The 17,502-nt window shown below is 38.1% G+C and overlaps 1 protein-coding gene across 1 annotated transcript in view; it reads left to right on the top strand.

Annotated features, from left to right (window-relative positions):
- TMEM131L (transmembrane 131 like) overlaps positions 1-17,502 on the top strand; it is a 171,452-nt gene that overhangs the window by 108,325 nt on the left and 45,625 nt on the right. The window contains 10 exon segments of the mRNA XM_017871092.1: positions 6,790-6,867; positions 7,362-7,515; positions 9,119-9,177; positions 9,484-9,592; positions 10,765-10,858; positions 11,387-11,540; positions 12,172-12,342; positions 13,772-13,841; positions 14,934-15,051; positions 17,104-17,245. Coding sequence (XP_017726581.1) covers positions 6,790-6,867; positions 7,362-7,515; positions 9,119-9,177; positions 9,484-9,592; positions 10,765-10,858; positions 11,387-11,540; positions 12,172-12,342; positions 13,772-13,841; positions 14,934-15,051; positions 17,104-17,245 — 1,149 coding nt within the window.

Below are 17,502 nucleotides of genomic sequence, written 5' to 3'. Positions count from 1 at the left end.
ATCTGTTTGAGTCCCTGCTATCACTTTTGAATGTATACCTAGAAATGGAATTGGTAATTCTGTTCAAGTTTTTTGAGGAACCACCACAGCATCCTTTCTTTTATAGCCTAATTCTCTCCACAGCAGTGCCTACTTAAGTATAAGCTGTGCCCATGCTACTCAAGGTCAAGCGACAGCAGCCTGCATCACAAAGCTTAAACTTTTGCCGAACCTGGATCTTGTTTCAGGGCCTGGGCCAGACATGCAGGGCCTATTTGTCATTTGTCTGAGGCCCAGCATCATCCAATTGTATAAAAATAGTTACTTGCCTTAGGACAGAGCCAACATACGCTGCCTGACCTATCAAGGTGAAAATCCCACATGGCTCTACTGACGCTGCCAGCCCAGGTTGTAATAGTTAAAAGCTAGTTATCCAGGTGTAAAAACCAAGGTGTTGCTCAACACAGATGACTTCCGCTTGGCCAAACCAAAAGTTTAGATAGTACAGGGGTTATCTTATTCTCCCAGTTGCTTTTTGTCTCTTTCAGGGTTTCTGGCACACTTCAGGGGGTGGGAGGTAGTGTCCAGTAAATGATACTTCCTTTTTTCTTGGGTTCTGAACCAATCGTGAAATAAAAAGAATCTGAAGTGTTTTAGGGGAAAAAAAAATCTCTTGGAAACCAAAGGAGTGGTAAAGAGTTTTCTTCTAAAAGCTTTGATGTGGGAAAATGCTTCCCCAAGCACCTAAATTATTTGTTGTGGAATTTTATTAAATGAATGCATTAATTGTGAATGAGCACATCAATATAATCTCCCCTTTGAGGCCTACTGTGTACCCAGTGGTTTGCATATGTATCTCATTTAGCACCCATAATATTGCTGTGAATTCAATAACTTGATTTTATAGAAGAGGAAACTGAGTCTTAGAGTGGGTAGGGAATGTCCCCAGGCTTTCATGGCTGGGGTTTGATCTCAAATGGGTGTTGGCTAAGGCACTTGGCCACACTGCCTTTTCTAAAATGATGTGGATAAGGAAAAATACTACTGATCTGTAGTAGCCTCTTTTTTCCTAAAAGCAAACTAATTTCAGCCACTTCCTAGGTTTTTGCAAATGTTTGCATGAGTGGGTCTGGCAGTATAGTTAGATTTTGTTTTAGTGGTTAATATCTGAGGAATGAAAGGGTAGTGGTGGTGGTGGGGGTTGAAACACAATTGCTATTTAATATCAGGGAAAAATAGCTGTACAGTACTTACTAATAGCTGAGCCTGCTGTTATGCAGGAAACACTAAATTAGGAGTTTGGTTATAGAATCTGAGTGTTATGTGGAAGGCACCCAAGATAGCTCTCGTTTTATACAAGATAATTTGCCATGTACATAATACTGTGTGTGGGGGCCACCTGCTGGAACAGTCAGATGGCTTATACAGAATCAGTGTTCCAGATGTGTATGTTGGCATAAGAGATTTTCTTTTTCTTTTTTTTTGAGATGGACTCTGTTGCCCAGGCTGGAATGCAATGGTGCAGTTGCAGCTCACTGCAACCTCTGCCTCTCGGGTTCAAGCAATTCTCCAGCTTCAGCCTCCCGAGAAGCTGAGGTTACAGGAGTGTGCCACCATGCCTGGCAAATTTTTGTATTTTTACTAGAGACAGGGTTTCGCCATGTTGGACAGGCTGGTCTCAAATTCCTGACCTCGAGTGATCCACCCTCCTTGGCCTCCCAAAGTGAGATTACGGGTGTGAGCTGCTGCACCTGGCCGAGATTTACTTCTATAATGACCTCTAATATTTGGCATTCAAAATTGTGAAAGGGGAGAAAGATGTCTGAGAAAAATAGAATCTAAGATTGGGACTTGTCTAAGTAATTCTTTCAGATTTCATAAGTTATAGTCCTTAAATAAAAAGGTTTCATGTGCTTATTACCAGGAACCTCATCCAGCCTCTTGTTCATTCTGTCTGGATTAATGTAGATTCTCAAATATATTAGGCTGTGCTTTACTCTTGGTGATAAGTCATTAAAATGACTTAATACTTAAAGTCTGTTATTTCCTTTACTGTTTAATTGCACACAGTCCCCCCAAATCACACCCTTCTTGTGGCCCAGGGCACTGGCAATTCCTCAGCCAGTGAAGGGAGATGATTGCTTTCTCTCTAGTATCCATTTCCCTTAATTCATACTTCTTCACCACAAAACTGTGGAAATACGTGTCATACAAAAGGAGTTTTAACATTTCTATTTTCTTGACCTTTGCATTTTATCTTGTTATGGTTTTCTAATATATATCCCTGTGTTGATGGATTTTTAGGCCTTTAGGTGCCTAGGAGAAATAGATTTGGTCTATTTTGATTTGTTAAGTAAGTACTGACTGCAATTTAAAACCTGCTATTTTTTTTTTTCTGTTTTTTTTACTAACCCCAAGATCTTTGATAAGTCTCTTAACCCCTCCAAGCCACAATTTCCACCATCTTCTAAAAGGAAATAATACTTTATATGAAGTAATATGAAATATATAAACTATATTAGTACTTTCAATGAAGACTACTTAAGAAAAGTTGTTTATAGAATTACTTTTTCTTTTTTCTCTAAAATGTCTGATCCGATTTGTTAAAGGAGTATAGGAGGTTTCAAAACTAGAAAATTAGGTTTTTGTTTGTTTTTCCTGTCTAATCAGCCCAGGCTCACTCTGGATGAGGGCGTGGCCTGTTGTCACACAGTGTGCTCAGTTGGGGACAGTGGGGGAACTTGTAACCCTAGTGTGTGGTTGTTCCCTGGCTAATATTTTAGTTAGAGTTTCTTTTTTATCAAGATAACATTGCTATTGTTTTTTTCTTTTTTTTTTCTTTCTTTCTTTCTTTTTTTTTTTGGAGACGGAGAGTCTCACACTGTCACCCAGGCTGGAGTGCAGTGGCCCGATCTCGGGTCACTGCAAGCTCTGCCTCGTGGGTTCACGCCATTCTCCTGCCTCAGCCTCCCAAGTAGCTGGGACTACAGGCGCCCACCACCATGCCCGGCTAATTTTTTGTATTTTTAGTACAGATGGGGTTTCACCGTGTTAACCAGGATGGTCTTGATCTCCTGATCTCCTGATCCGTCTGCCTTGGCCTCCCAGAGTGCTGGGATTACCGGCATGGGCCACCGCGCCCAGCCCAATTGTTTTGTTCTTTTGAGAAAGACAGATACGAACTTGAAACTTTTCCTTTAGAAAATTAGCATACTTCTAAAGGGCAGTTTGGAGGTGCTAGAACTCCCCCTTGTGGGATTCCGAAATATGTCCTACAGCAAATGAAACAAAATAATGGTTTTTTAAAATGCCTCTCACTAAGAGAAGAGTCTTAATTAAAATGGCAAGTTATAACTACATCCATCCAGAGATTTACTAAGAATGACAAGATATTAGGCTTTAAATCACAGTAAATCACTGTGCAAAATAGGGTTGTTAATTATGTCGAAAACTGTTAATATGATGGTGAATTTTTAACATCTTTTCATTTGAAGAAATATTGTAGGGTAGAGAATTGCCATGTCAGGTTAAGACCTTAACATAGTTAAATTGTTGTCAATTTCTTTAAAAAAAAAAAAAAACAAACAAACTTATAAATGTGTACTCTAAAAGTGTGTTGAGATTTTTTCTTCAAATGTTTTTTGAAAGTTTCAGATCAGAAATACACACTATCAGGTTTTTGTTATCCTTTTATTTTGTAGGCACCATTTACTATTTTCTGTTTCTTGCCCTTTTCAAGCTTCTCTTGCCCTTTTCAAGCCAATTCCGTAGCATCTGTGGCTGTGTGCCCACCTCTGTGCATTCACCAGCTGTTTATTGAGTGCTGATGAAGTGATAGGCGTTGTGCATTCTAAGCACAAGATGCTTAGAATCCCCTGGGGAAGATAGACCTTGACCGTGTTGTTGTGAGAAGTGTTACAAAAGGTCAGCTAGAAGTTGCTGTGGTGTCTGAAAGGGATATTTAAGCTGGGACATGAAGCACAAATCAGATTTAGCTAGGTGGAGAGGCGGGTGGGTTGGGGGAGTGGGTGCAAGGCCAAAGGGACAGAAAATTCAAAGGTGGTGAGGCAAGCAGAGCAGAAACTAGACCAGTGAGGTTGGAGCATGAGCAGGGAGGTTGAGACCAGGCAGGTGCCGGAATTTTATAGCTACAGCAGAGGATTTGGGGCTTTTGCCAAGTGAGAAGTCTTTGAAGAGTTTTAAACAAATAGTGGCATGACCAGATTTATATATGGGCAAACTCACTCTTGATGCAGTGTGGAGAGTGGAGTGGAAAGGGCGGAGGTGGATGCAGGGAGACTAGGAGGAAGTTACTGCACCATAATTTTTTTCTACAGTTTAGTGTTGTTAGAGTATTTACTTTGATTTTGTGGGCTTTACAGTCTCTGTTGCAAGTACTGAACTCGGCCATCATAGCATGAAAGCAACAGTAGACAGTCCATAAAGGAACGGGCATGGCTGTGTTCCAATAAAACTTTGTTTACAAAAACAAGCAGCAAACTGGATTTAACCTGTGGGCATAGTTTGCCAACCCCTGATATCTGGGGTTTTAAGCAAGAGGAGAAGTGAGTGGGTTTAAGGGCTCATGAAGGAGGTACAATCAGGGTGACTTGGTTATGGATTTCTTTGAGGAAAGTAAGTGAGAAGGTGAAATGAAAGTGGTTTTTGGCCGGGCGCGGTGGCTCACGCCTGTAATCCCAGCACTTTGGGAGGCCGAGGTGGGTGGATCATGAGGTCAGGAGATCGAGACCATCCAGGTTAATACGGTGAGATCCCATCTCTACTTAAAAAACAAACAAACAAACAAACAAAAAACAAGCACCTGTAGTCCTGGCTAATTGGGAGGCTGAGACAGGAGAATGGTGTGAACCCAGGAGGTGGAGCTTGCAGTGAGCCGAGATCGCGCCACTGCACTCCATCCTGGGCGACAGAGCAAGACTCTGTCTCAAAAAATAAAATAAAAATCAGTTTCAGAAAGTGGGCTTTTTCTGTTTATGTCTTTGATGTTGGGATTTGTTCATAGACAAATTTAAAAATCTAGTTCTTCAGGCTGGTGTATTGGTGCACACCTGTAATCCCAGCACTTTGGGAGGCCGAGGTGGGTGGATTGCTTGAGCCCAGGAGTTCAAAACCACCCTGGGCAACATGGTGAAGCTCCATCTCTACAAAAAATACACAAATTAACTGTGTGTGGTGGTGCACGCCCATAGTCCCAGCTACCTGGGAGGCTGAGGTGGGAAGTTGCCTTGAGCCTGGGAGGTGGAGGTTGCACAAGCCGAGATTGCACTGTCTGACTTCAGCTGGACAACAGAGTGAGACGCTGTCTCAAAAAAAAAAAAAAAAAAACTGGTTAAGATTTTAGATTCATTTTACAAATCATGTTATTCTATTTAAGAATACTAGCAGATATGAACAATGATTTCTTTAAAAGAATGTTTAATGTTTGGTCCCATTTACAAACTTAATTTAAACTCCTTAAACATTTTTACTGCATTAAAAGTATATTTTAAGAAAAAATAAAAGAGTCACGGATCACTACAGCGTTGACCTCCTGGGCTCAATCAATCCTCCCATCACAGCCTTCCTAGTAGTTGGGACTACAAGCGCACATCACCATGCCTGGCTAATTTTGGTATTTTTTCTAGTCGAGACAGGGTTTTGCCATGTCGCCTAGGCTGGTCTCCAACTCCTGGGCTCCAGTGATCCACCGGCTTTGGCCTCCCAAAGTGCCGGGATTACAGACGTGAACCACTGCTGTGCGTGACTTACTCCTTTTTTCTGTAGTTTAATTGCCTGAATGACAATTGAAGTAGTTTAAAATGTATTCTTATATAATGTGCTTGGATAAGTCTTATAAATCTAACAAACATAATTGTAGTGATTCTTTTTAGTAATGCATCTTTCCTGGGTTTTTTAGTAGATATTCACTATTAAGCCAGCCTAGGCTTTGGAGAGTGCCTTCTTACCCTGCCAAGATTTGATGTTTGGCCTATGGCTCCCGGGTGGAGTACCTTTTTGGATCACTATGCTAGAGACATTAAACTTAACAAAAGAGGAAGGCTCATAACCCATGTCTTTTAGATTCACATACTGCGCTAAGTTTTTGCTGTATTCACATGCCTGTAGCCCCCACCCTCCTACCCAAGGTTGTATCCCTTGATTGGATTTTTCATTTTCCTTTTCTTAAATATGTGTTGACATCATCCCAGGTGGCTGTTAAGATCTTTAAATTTGACAGAGTCCTGCATTCTTTTTATATACTTTTGTCTCTTTTATCCATAGCTCTTCCCTGTTAAAAATGATAGTCAACTGAATTTTGGACATCTCTCTCTCTCTCTTTTTTTTGGTCTAAGTTGAGGATCATGGTTTCTAGGTCATTGTACTGATGGAAGGCACACTTAGAATTTTGTTACTTTGTAAACCTACTTGAAAATAACAATAAACTCCTGTGTTTAAACAAAATTTTCAGCAAACATTAGAAATGCCAGACTCCAGTGTTCCTGTGTATATTTAGAACATATTCACCTGCTTATAGGTGTAATAAGGAATTTTCATGTTGCCTGAGGAAGAACTTACAATTTTCATTAGAGTGTAAGCTCAGTGACAGTCCTGAGAACAGATTTCTCTGTTTAGCTTACTGTTGTATATCCACTAGAAAGAATAATGTCCAGCATTTAGCAGATACTCAAATATTTATTGAATAAATGAAAAAGTGTGGTTTCTGAATACATGATAGATTGTTTATTATTAGTGTGAGATTGAGCCTTTTACTTACTTTTAAGTTCTTTTCTCCCTTTTTTCTTCTTTTAGGCAGAAACCACTAATACTAGCCTCTTGCAAGTACAACTGGAATGCAGTTTACATAATAAAGTGTGTCAGCAATTAAAGGTAAAATAAAATATGTGGTGTTTTCTCTCTGCTCTCCTTCCTTCCTCTTTGCTTAAAAATAAAACACAAGGCCGGGTGCAGTGGCTTACGCCTGTAATCCCAGCACTTTGGGAGGCCGAGCTGGGTGGATCATGAGGTCAGGAGATCGAGACCATCCTGGCTAACCTGGTGAAACCCCGTCTCTACTAAAATCCAAAAGCTTAGCCAGGCGTGGTGGCGGGCGCCTGTAGTCCCAGCTACTTGGGAGGCTGAGGCAGGAGAATGGCATGAACTCGGGAGGCGGAGCTTGCAGTGAGCCAAGATTGCGCCACTGCACTCCAGCCTGGGTGACAGAGCCAGACTCCGTCTCAAAAAAAAATAAAACACAAAACAGTATATTCTGTTCTCATACATGTGCCATTATGTTAAATGCTTTTCCTTTCCTCTATAGTTTGAAACCACAAAGTTGAGATTTTTTTTTTTTCCCCCTTTTTTCCTCCTTCCTCCAATCTCAGAGTTGTTACCTGGAATCTGATGATGTTTTGCGTCTACAAATGAGCATAATGGTAACAACGGAAAACTCTTCGAAAGAATTTGAAGAAAACACACAAGATTTGTTAGATCATCTCTCTATTGTTTACGTAGCTACAGATAAATCTGAGACCTCAGGTAAGGTGGGATGTGTAAAATTTTTCATTACGTTTTGATGAGTCTGCATCATCATTCTATATAGCATTTATGTATAGATTGTATTGTAGCAAACCAAGACAAATAACCTTTGCTTTAATTGTTAAGCGATTGTAGTAGTAACTGGTTCTCAACCTACAACTGCTAAGAAGGCTGTATTATTTTGGGGAGAAGTTAAGTAACAACTGCAAACTGCTCTGAGTTTCCTTAGGAATAATTTTTCTTGATGTTTGGAGACAGTAAGCAAATTATGTGGGCATGACAGTTTAATATAAATATTTACAAAGTATTTGAAGTCTTGGGTTTCTTGTTCCACTTTTAATGATTTGCCTAAGCTCAGTTAACCACATCATGCTGTTTTGTATTTTAAATAGCTAACAGGTTGCGGTTGTTCCTGGATGCTTGACAAGTTCGGTAGAATTTTAGTGTTCAGTTTTATGAATTTTGTCTTTGGAAATGTGTGTCCTACTTATCAGAAATAAATGCATTCATCTGTTTAACTTCCTAAGAACTTTATGTGATCCATGAAATTCGTAACATAGAATATACTAGTATCTTTTGGTTATCATGACTCTTCTGAATGTGACTATATATATGTATTTGTATTCAAAGAAAGGATAGTTTTTATTCTTTGTTTTTTTTTGTTGCTGTTGTTGTTTGGTTTTATTTCTGTTTTTGTCTTTTTAAGACAGGATTTTGCTCTGTAGCCCAGGTGGGAGTGCAGAGATGTGATCTTGGCTCACTGCAACCTCAAACTCCTGGGCTGAAGCAATCCTGCCACCTTGGCCTCCCAAGTAGCTGGGTCCACAGGTGCCCACCACTATGCCTGGCTACTTTAAACTTTTTTTTTTTTTTTTTTTGGTAGAGCCAGGGTCTCCCTATGTTGCTCAGGATGGTCTTGAACTCCTGGGCTCAAACAATCCTCCCCGCTTGGCCTCCCAAAGTTCTGGGATTGCAAGCGTGAGCCACCCTGCCCTGCCTTGGCAGTCTTAATTGGTCAAACAGCATTTACCTTTCAGTCTTCAGAGCTGGCTGTGGTAGTGCTGGATCAGCAGGAGAGCTCTCCTGTCCTCGGTGCTTGGTGATTCTCATAACGGCCAGGTGAACATACATGTGGGGCAGATCCCTGACCCGTGGGGACCATTTCTGTTGGTGAGGGCTAAAAGAAAGCCTGAAACTTGAGATCTCAGAATTTTCTTCTTTCCAAATGTGGTTATCTAAATGAGGAAATGAGGGGCTTTCTAATCAACAAGAGAACATAGCTTTATTTGAAGTCATCCAGTTTGTTAATTTCATCCAGAAGTGCATTGTATGACCCTAAACTCAGAATTTTGCTCCTGGTAGTTCCTCATCATTTAGAGGGCTTAGGTTGGAAGGCATTTTTATAAGGATCTTTTTTCTTGTGATTAAAAAAAAAAAAAACAGCTCCTAGTTTTGATTTCAGTTTTGAGAAATAAGTTAACGTTTTTTATAGAAATGTGTAATGTGATATTTTAGTTACTACTACATGAAGGTGTGAGAATGAGATGGCTGTTTTAATCTCTGATTAAATACTCTGTTGTAATACTCTGATTCTTTTGGACAGATGATTCAGCAGTAAATATGTATATATTACATTCAGGAAACAGCCTTATATGGATACAGGTAATTGTAAATGCTTACCTAAAGTAAATTTTAAAATAGCAAGTGTGCATTTAATTGTAGAATATGAAGGTTTTTCAGGAACAGAGACAGTGCTTCTGTCTCTTCTGAGAACAGAAGCCCATTTGCCCTTGCTTGAACCTCTGTTTGTATGAAGATTGTCAGCATCCCCTCCATATGGTTATGGCACAGATGCTGAGCAGTTGCTATGTATGGCTGGTCTGTGCTATTTATTCTAACGGTTGATTCAAACTGGATAAATACTGTCCCAGCTGAGAGTAGTAACGTGAGACTTTTCTTCTGTTTCAGGATATACGCCATTTCTCACAGAGAGATGCTCTGTCTCTGCAGTTTGAACCAGTACTACTACCTACTTCTACAACAAACTTTACAAAAATTGCTTCTTTTACCTGCAGAGGTACAGATTTTTAAACAGATTGTCATTTGACTTTTGTTATCTTGTTGTCATCATGGCAACTCTTTCTACAACTACAGATTAGGCATGGTTTCAAAAAAGTGAAGTGAATGCATTTGATTTCAAGAAGTCCCAGCCTTAATGGTTCTAAGATAGTATGATGTAGAAACTATTGTTGATGCCACTTTTATTCTGCCACATATGTAGGATTTTGAGTTTAAAGCTTAATATTCTCTGTTGATAATGATTAGGAAGGAAAGCACTGTTATGTTTTTGATGGGAGTCTAAATATGCAGGCTGTTTTCGAGGGAAAATGGCAATCTCTGAAAATTTAAAATGCACATATATGCTCTTTGATCCTTAATTCTAGTTTTAAGAGTTTATCCTCCAGATATGTGTGTATTCAAAACTGTACCTATAGAAATGTGTGTTTGTGAGGACAGAAGAGCTGAACATCTGTGTTCATTTGTGAGAGAGTGTTCAGAAACATGCATGAACAGTGATGTGAGCAGCGTGTGTACATTTAATTTTTTTAAGAGGATATCTGTGTACTTATACATGCACAGAACACCTGGATGGATGTTGGAGAAACTGCTAACAGCTGCCTCCTCTAAGATAATTGGGAGTCAGGGTGAAGAAAGGTAGACTTTATTTTCACATTTTTTGTTAGTGTTCAAATTTTTAAAAACCATATATATAACTTAAAAAAAGTTGGTTATGAGCATCAGAGAGTTAAGAATTGAACACAAATGACTTAGTGTTATGACCTAAATCAAGGAGAGCTGAAAAGTATTATTTTCATCAATCAGCAGTGCTTTCAAATACAGCTCACTTTCTGCTGGTCAGCTCCCTTTTGCCCTTTAGGTTTTATTCCTTTCTTGCTCGTGCCTCCACACATTCCCCCTTACTCTGCCAAGGGAGCTTCTTGTTTCACTTTTGTCATTTCTGGTAAAGAAGTTGGTTTTAAAAAGTGTGGCTTTCTGGATAATTGGTAACAAAGAAGATGACGGGAACATTTGAGAAAGTAGTTACCTTTTATGTCTGATTCGCTATTTTAATGGAGACAGAAAAGTGAATAAAAAGTTATAAATAAACAAGACATAGGTCTTTTGTTCAGGCTTCATGAAAGAAAAGGTACTTAAGCTTCACATTTATTTCTTTATACCACGAAGCAGCCACATCCTGTGACAGTGGAATTATGGAAGATGTAAAGAAAACAACACACACTCCAACACTAAAAGCATGCCTCTTCTCTACTGTGGTTCAGGGGTAGGTTACTTCCACTTTCCCTGAAATCTTATGTTGTTGTTGTTGTTTTCCCCTCTAGAAATGGTTTAAAAATATACTGATATGACTTGTATGATTCTCTCTCTCTCTGGCCTTGCCGCCCCTTGCCTTCACACTGCTAACAGGCAGTGAAAGGGATATTAGCTGAATGGGGAGGAGGAAGTGAAATAATTCAGTTTATGAAACAGGTTCAGTGTCAGGCATCTCAGATGTGTGAAAAGAGTACACATTCACATGGTGTTTCTGAGTTGACTTCAGGTCCTGGTTTGGCCCTGATGACCTCTGTGAGCTATACTGGACACAGCCTGGTTGCTTCCCCCAGGCTTCCAGTTGCTCCCCATGTGAGCCAGAAGGTTGAAGGAGGTGATTGCTGAGGTCGTCTCTGGCGCTAGCTTTCATTTAGTAACGTTTTATGATGCTTCTGTTTTTGCAGTTAGAGGCTCATAAGAGGGCTGACTTGACTGTTGTCCCACACTCAGGGCTGATAGCATGCATGTCCTCTGTTCACAGGTATTTTAGAATGGACTCTTCTGCAACCCAGTTTCACATAGAGACTCGTGAGAACACGTCAGGACTTTGGTCAATATGGTACCGCAACCATTTTGACCGTAGTGTTGTATTAAATGATGTGTTTGTTTCCAAGGAGACCAAGCACATTTTAAAGGTACATATAGTATTTTTTCCCCGAAGTTTTAGCTTATTTTAAGCTTTGTTTAAGGTCAGATGCTGTGAAATTATTTCTATAAAATAATAAAATTATTCCAATGCTATGAAATTATTTAAATAAAATTTAATTTTAACTTACGATTTTAAAACATGTATTTTCTTTCGACATTTTCAGAATTACTTTTAGGAGATTCGTCTTTCTCTCTTTTTAAAAAACTATTTTTAAAAGGAACTCAAAGGGACCAGGATATAACCTTTCAAAATATTTTGCTCTTAACATTATTCAAAAAATATTATGTATATGGTTTGTTCTAAAAAGGTATATATTTAGTCTAAATGGAGCCTGGTTCATGTTAACAATATTTGTTTGTAGCGTTTTTTTTTGGCAAAATATACTTTTACTGAAATTTCAAGATTATTTGTGAAATTTAAAACAGTGTCATCTTTAAGCATTATTGACCTATCATTTCTATAAAAATATTGCAAATTTTGATCTGGAAAATAACTGAGTAAAGTCATACTTTCTTGGAAATATAAGACAGAGAACCGTCTTAGCATCATACTTTATAATGATTTTAATCATAATTAGTGTTAGGAAAAGTAATTTCTCTTGCTTCTTTTCTTTTTAGATTCTGAATTTCACTGGCCCTTTATTTCTACCTCCAGGCTGTTGGAATATATTTTCTTTGAAACTTGCTGTTAAAGACATTGCCATAAATCTATTCACCAATGTATTTTTGACTACAAACATAGGTGCCATTTTTGCAATACCTCTACAGATTTATTCAGCACCAACCAAGGTATTTTCTACAATACTATATGTGTGTTACAGTTTTCTTAATTACTGTTGCTTTTTATTAATCTTTAGTGCTTGAGTTTTATTAACTGGGTTAAGCTCATGTTCTGTAAGGCTAAGAAACTGAAGGGTGGGTATTACCAGGCTAATCTTGGATGATAAATTGTTCAGACATAGAAATCTTTATTTGGAAAGAGTTTTCTTTTTTGTAAAGTAATTTGAAGTTCTGAATGAAATAAGGCATGACCAATAGATTAATAGATATCATTTTCATTTATTTCCAAAATTTGTAGAGCAACGAGTATGTGTTAGCGATAGAAAACACAGTTTGGTTTTTAGTACATACTTGCAATGACTTAATAAATTAGATTGTTAAATGCTTTCTTTGGATCTCTTCTAAGTGACTCTCAGTTGCTCGTAATCCTTGAATTTCCTTAGTGGTTCAAGTCTAAAGCCTGAAAAGATTCACAATTAAGAAAATGCTTTCTGAAATCTGGGTAAATTGTATTTAATTTAGACTGTCTTAAATATGTCTCTTTTTTCTTTAATATTTATTTCTTTTCATTTGGTTATTATTTTTGCTTCTTTTGCTCCAAAGCTATTTTGTATAACTCTGGGTTCTGGTTTTTCTATGCAACATTCATGCAACCATCTTTATTTTTTTCTCACTTATAGTATGGATCTTTCATAGTTAGAAATGTCTCATGCTTAACTAGCTGAAAGCGTGCAGATAGGAATTCTAAAATTAAACAGAGTGTAAGGTTAATTCCATTTATCCATATTTCGAGCAGGGGTGGTTTCTTAGAAATTTTTTTTTTCTATTCAAGAGATGCATATCAGCAGAGTGACTGTGAGAGCAGCAGGCAGGTTTCAGGTGTATGTGGAAGTCATGTGTCTGTACTCTCCATACCTGTAGGAAATGGGAAATTAAATGTCCTGAATAGCTAGGAGTTATAGATCAGCGTACTGTTTCCCAGAAGATTAGGGTTCAGTTAAAAAACAAAACAAAACAAAACAAAACCTCTAACCCCTGAGAAAGTCCTGAGACTAATTTAATCTTTAAATTTTTTTTTTTTTTTTTTTTTACAACTAGGGTCTCACTCTGTTGCCCAGGCTTCAGTGCAGGCCCAGGCTTCAGTGCAGCCATGTGATCATAATCTTTCATTCAGATGGCAATTTCGTGTCTTGTGGGCCCAGGGGTTATTCTTGTCATTGATTATTGTGCGTGCAGAATCCACTCAGTAACCCTCCTAGGGAGAGACAGTTCAGATTTCTCTGAAAACCCCTAAAGAATTAGAAAGTAACTTTTTGGCTCGTGGTTAAAGGGAAGTTCACTGAGGTGCAGGCCAATGTCTGCTTTGAATTTTAGTGCATTGGGATTTTTATGTTTAGTGCTGTGTTTTAAGTTATTCATATATTACTTTTCAATCTAGGAAGGGAGTCTGGGTTTTGAAGTGATAGCACATTGTGGCATGCATTATTTCATGGGAAAATCAAAAGCAGGTAAGTATTTTGCCCTTAGGCTTTCTGTAGAACTCTAGTTTGGGGGATGGGAAGTAGTGAGGAAAATTAGCATTTGTCAATGGAATAATGAGTTCTATAAAGGTAATTGCATCATATTCTGTAGAGAGGATGATCATTAACAGAATGACTTAAAATTGTTAAGAACCCTCCAGAAACACCTGGGGTACTTGTATAAAGAATGCCCCCTTATTATCTAGTAGCTTGTACTTCCGCAAGGGATTTTTTTTCAAATAACATTGTTTGATCATCATAGCCCCCATAGGAAAAATGGGAAGATTCTGATTCTTTTGTAAAAGAACTGACTAGAAGTTAGTAAGAATAACTTGGATTTGTATTTGAGGACTTAAGTTATAGGAGTGTAAACATCTTGCAGAGGGTGCTGGTTGTGATTTGAGACTGAAGGGCCTTAGTGTTGAGGTACAAGCTGTTTCTTGTTTTGGGTTTTTTTTTTGGTGTTTTCTTTGTTTGTTTTGTCTTGATTTATAAAGATATTTAAGGAGAGTTTTAAAGTATAGTGTTTTTTTTTGTTTTTTTTTGTTTTTTTTAAAGATTCTCACCTCTCCTTCCTGATACCCTCCTTAGCAAGACAGAACAAATCTGTTGGTAGAATGAGGTGAACAATAGACCAGTTATAAACATGCACCTTCTCTAGGATCGCCTCCTGGTCTGTGCCCCCTTTCAAGAACTACTGTTTTCCCTCAGCACTCTAGATGGAAGACTTGTTGATGATTAGCCTGTGTGTGGAAGGAGTTTCACATTTTAGATTTAAAGCTGTTAAAAATGTTCCAAGTGTAATTTTGTTTCAGGCTGTATTCATGAGCCATGTGTCTTTTACGTTATTACCTTTACATAATTCGATTTAGTTTTGTTTTACGACATGTTGTTTAATTTGATATCATTTACCATTGAGTTAGAGGGACTTTTAATTAATAAGCAGCAGAGGACAGAGGTGGCATTTATTAACCCTACAGTCCTCTCAGTTTAAGAAGTTTAATATTCAGCCCTTGGCTATTTACTTAAGTGAATTATGTTTTCTGTAAATCTAAATATGGAATCTGATCTAACTTTTAGGAAATCCTAATTGGAATGGGAGCCTTTCTCTTGATCAGTCTACTTGGGATGTGGATTCTGAACTTGCAACTAAATTGTATGAAAGATGGAAGAAATATAAAAATGATGACGTCTGCAAGTATGTCTCCACTGTCTGTTTTTTGTTCGGTAGTGGGGAGACACTGTTATGGTAGTCCCTCCTTACCTGTGGGGATACATTCTAAGACCCCCCACCCCAACCCCACCATGGATGCCTGAAACTGTAGCAAACCCTATATATGATGCATGAATTTATTTTTCCTTTATCATAATTTCACAAATAGAAGATTCGTTCGTACTGTAAATCTTAGCAGTCTCAGCATACAATTTTTTTCTATTAAGTCAACAACTTTTCACCTTTTTGGGTAAAAGGAAACATTTTATGGCTTCTCTTTGACATATTTGAATTGTCAGCATCACTGTTCTTGCACTTTAAAGCCATTATTAAGTCAAGTAAGGGCTACTTGAACAAAAGCACTGTGGTGCCAGGACAGTTGACCTGGTGACTGAGATGGCTACTAAGTGACTAGCAGGCAGGTAGTGGATCCAGTGTGGATATGCTGGGCAGAGGGATGGTTTGCATGTCCCAGACAAGATGGAGTGGGGCGGCTTGAACTTTCATCATGCTACTCAGTACTGTGTGTAATATAAAAGTTAGGAATTATTTCTGGAATTTTTTGCTTAATATTTTCAGACCCCAGTTGATCACAGGTAACTGAAACTTTAGAAAGCAAAACTGTGCATAAGGGCCAACGACTGCACACAGTATTTTATTGACATTACAGTCCTTAGTTTCTAGTGATTGATACTTCTCTCCAGCTTTTAATTTTGACAAGTTTCAAACCTCAGAAGTTGATAGTACAGTGAATTCTCAGATATTCCTCATCTAGATTTTGTTCACCAGATGTTCACATTTTATCACTTTTGCTTTATTTCTCTCTATATGTGTACACACACACACATAGAAACACACACACACAGACTTTTGCCATGTCATTGAAAGTGAGCTGTAGATGTCATACTTCAACTCTCAATACTTTATTAGGAAATTCTTTATTTCCTAAGGAGAATATTTTCTTGTATCTAACTATACTACCGTTGCATACCCAACAAACTTGACATTCATATCATTATATTGTTTAATATACAGTCTGTGTTAAAAATTTTCCCTAGTTGATCCAGTAGTGTTCATTATAGCTGCTTTTTTCTTTATCTTTTCTTTGAATCCAGAATCCATTTAAAGGCCACACATTGCATTTGGTTGTCATGTTTTCTTAGTTTTCTTTAGACTAGTGTTCCTACCTTTCATCATCTTTCATCATGTTGATACTTTTCAAAAGTTCAGGCCAGTTGTTTTATAAAACATTCCACACTCTGAATTTTTCTGTTTGCTTCCTCAAGTTCATGATCTGGTTAAAAGTTTTTGCAAGAATATGAGTTACCTGGTTGAACTTGTGTCTGTATTATTTCATCTCATCAGGAGGTACATAAATGTCAGTTTGTTCCATTACTGGCATTGCTAAGTTGAGTCACTTGGTTTAGGTGATGAGTGACAGAACTCTCCATTGTACATACCTTTTTCCTTGTATAATTAATAAATCTGTGCTGTGACAATTTGATAAATTACCATATAAATGCCCTGTTCCCTAAGGATGTTTCATCCCATGGTTTTAGTATTTATTGATAATCCTTGCTGGAATCAGTTGTTAGACTAATGGCTGCAGAATGATGTTTCTGATTATTTCGTTCATTCTACATTTATTGGCAGATTTTTTTTTCTAAAAGAGTGTTTCTCTTGCTTTTAAGCATCACTCTGATTCTTTAGTTGGAGTGTTGTACTCTCTTACCATCACTATAATTTTTGATGATAAATTGTTCCAGATTTGGCTGGTAGGAGCTCTTCGGCTGGCTTGTGTGGTCCCTTGAAATGCTCCTGTTGGTGTTTGAGTGCTTCCTTGCTTTCTAGTAAAACAGGGCTTTGTAGGCCAATCTTGTACTTTCCCATCCCCAGACCTAGAGTAAACCATTTCCCCAAGAGCCCTTTTCCTTTAAGTGGGAATAGTATTTAGTGATTTCCCTAAATAACAAAATTATTAAATATTTTTAAATATCAAAGTTATTTTTCATAATAGTTTCTTTATCAATTAAACAGGAGGAATGTTTTGGGAACCACTCGATTTGCCCACTTGAAGAAATCCAAGGAGTCAGAGTCCTTTGTTTTCTTTTTGCCTCGTTTGGTTGCAGAGCCTGGCCTCGTGTTAAACTTCAGCGCAACTGCCCTTAGGAGCAGCGTGGTGAGGACCGTGTGTCTTTCCATCTCTTTGTCAGTGACTCCCCAATGCATGGGTTTTCAAAGTACCAGATTTTCCACCTAGAGCTACTATTTCAAAGCCAAAATGAAGGAGATGTCAAAAGAACTAGATGAGCAGTAAACCTCTAAGCAGACTGAAAACGCATGAAACAAATAGACTTTGAATTGAATGTACACTCCATAAATGTGTCAGTTAACAAAGTACTCAACTGCAGACAGCAGAGAAAATCTTGACTGGCT

This window comes from Rhinopithecus bieti, unplaced genomic scaffold (assembly GCF_001698545.2).
Source record: "Rhinopithecus bieti isolate Rb0 unplaced genomic scaffold, ASM169854v2 scaffold_3878, whole genome shotgun sequence".
In the NCBI taxonomy this organism is placed as follows: Eukaryota; Metazoa; Chordata; class Mammalia; order Primates; family Cercopithecidae; genus Rhinopithecus; species Rhinopithecus bieti.
Note: the sequence above shows the minus strand (reverse complement) of the source record. Positions and strands in the feature narration are given on the sequence as shown.